General features: G+C 39.4%; 1 protein-coding gene across 1 annotated transcript in view; it reads right to left on the bottom strand.

Annotated features, from left to right (window-relative positions):
• Positions 1 to 256: 256 nt before the first annotated feature.
• The window catches only part of GPR33 (G protein-coupled receptor 33), a 2818-nt gene continuing 1852 nt past the window's right edge, over positions 257 to 1222 (bottom strand). The window contains exon 2 of the mRNA XM_015565485.1: positions 257 to 1220. Within this exon, the coding sequence (XP_015420971.1) occupies positions 257 to 1220 (964 nt within the window). The remainder of the gene's footprint in view (positions 1221 to 1222) is intronic.

Here is a 1222-nt window from a genome sequence, read left to right as displayed (position 1 = left end):
ATGAGCTAGAGAAAAGAAAATGTTATTGTGAAACTCCAAATCCATGTTGTTCAAGGGGCAATATTTTACCACAATAAAAAAGGGGAAAATTACATTCAGAACATGACCTATTGCTTACTTTCTTATAGCTCTTTTAATATTCATAATCTAATATCAATACAGCCTAGATGTCTCTCTAACATAGAACTATATTGTACAGAAGTAGAGGGTGTATCTCTGGTTGTGTAATTAACTAAGAGTTCATGGGACCCTGCATTTAAATGGAGGTTTCTGAACTTAGGTTTTGTGTTCTTTCTGGAGAAGAATCCTCACTGAATGTTGACTCAAACAGAGCAAGAATGGATTTCTTGAAAACCTTTTTAAAGTTCTCCCCTATAAACAGGTAAAGTATGGGAGAAAAGACAGCGTTGAAAGAAGTGGTAATCACTGCAAGTAACAAAATCAACTGTAAAAATAGAGATTGGTTCTTAGTGAGAAGTAAGCCCCTATATACATAGTAGGGCATCCAACACACAAAGAAAGAGATAATGGCCGTCATCATAACTTTGAAAGGCTTGTTGGATTTAAACAGGCTCCTCTTTTTCATCTCGTTGGCTATTCTTCCGTAACAGAAGGTGATGATGAAGAAAGGCAGAAGGAAGCCTAGCAGGAAGCGGCTGGTGAAACAGGCTACATGAATCCATTTTTTTAATGTTTGCATCTCTTTGCTTTCCCGGTTAGTGGACACATCATAGCTATGTTGGCAGGTCACCTTTCCTTCATGGTCATCATATGTCTCCCTGAAAACCAAATAGGGTGTGCTGAGGACAGTGGCAAAGATCCAGATTCCCAGGATTATGCTGGAAGCCCAGCGTGGGGTTCGGTGCAGCTGTGACCACACCGGGTGAAGAGTGAAAAGGTAACGATCAACACTGATGGCTGAGAGGAAGAAACTGGAGGCGAATATTCCCATATATAAAATGCTGTTGAGGACCTTGCACATGACCGTTCCAAAGCTCCAGTGATTGTCCTGAAGGTGGGAGGTTGTTATAAATGGCACAATTGATGTTGAAATAAAATATGAGAGAATGAGATGAAAATATAAAAGAGTATTGACAGTTCTCTTCATCTTGAATTTTAGTACCCATAGATAGAGACCATTGCTGATAATACCAATAATCGATGTCGTGAACAAAAAAACGACAACGATTATTTTTGAGGCAGGAGCTGGGAAATGAGTGCT

This window comes from Myotis davidii, unplaced genomic scaffold, assembly GCF_000327345.1.
Source record: "Myotis davidii unplaced genomic scaffold, ASM32734v1 scaffold21, whole genome shotgun sequence".
NCBI classification, from domain to species: Eukaryota; Metazoa; Chordata; class Mammalia; order Chiroptera; family Vespertilionidae; genus Myotis; species Myotis davidii.
The sequence above is the reverse complement of the archived record's forward strand: the minus strand, read 5'-3'. Positions and strand labels throughout refer to the sequence as shown.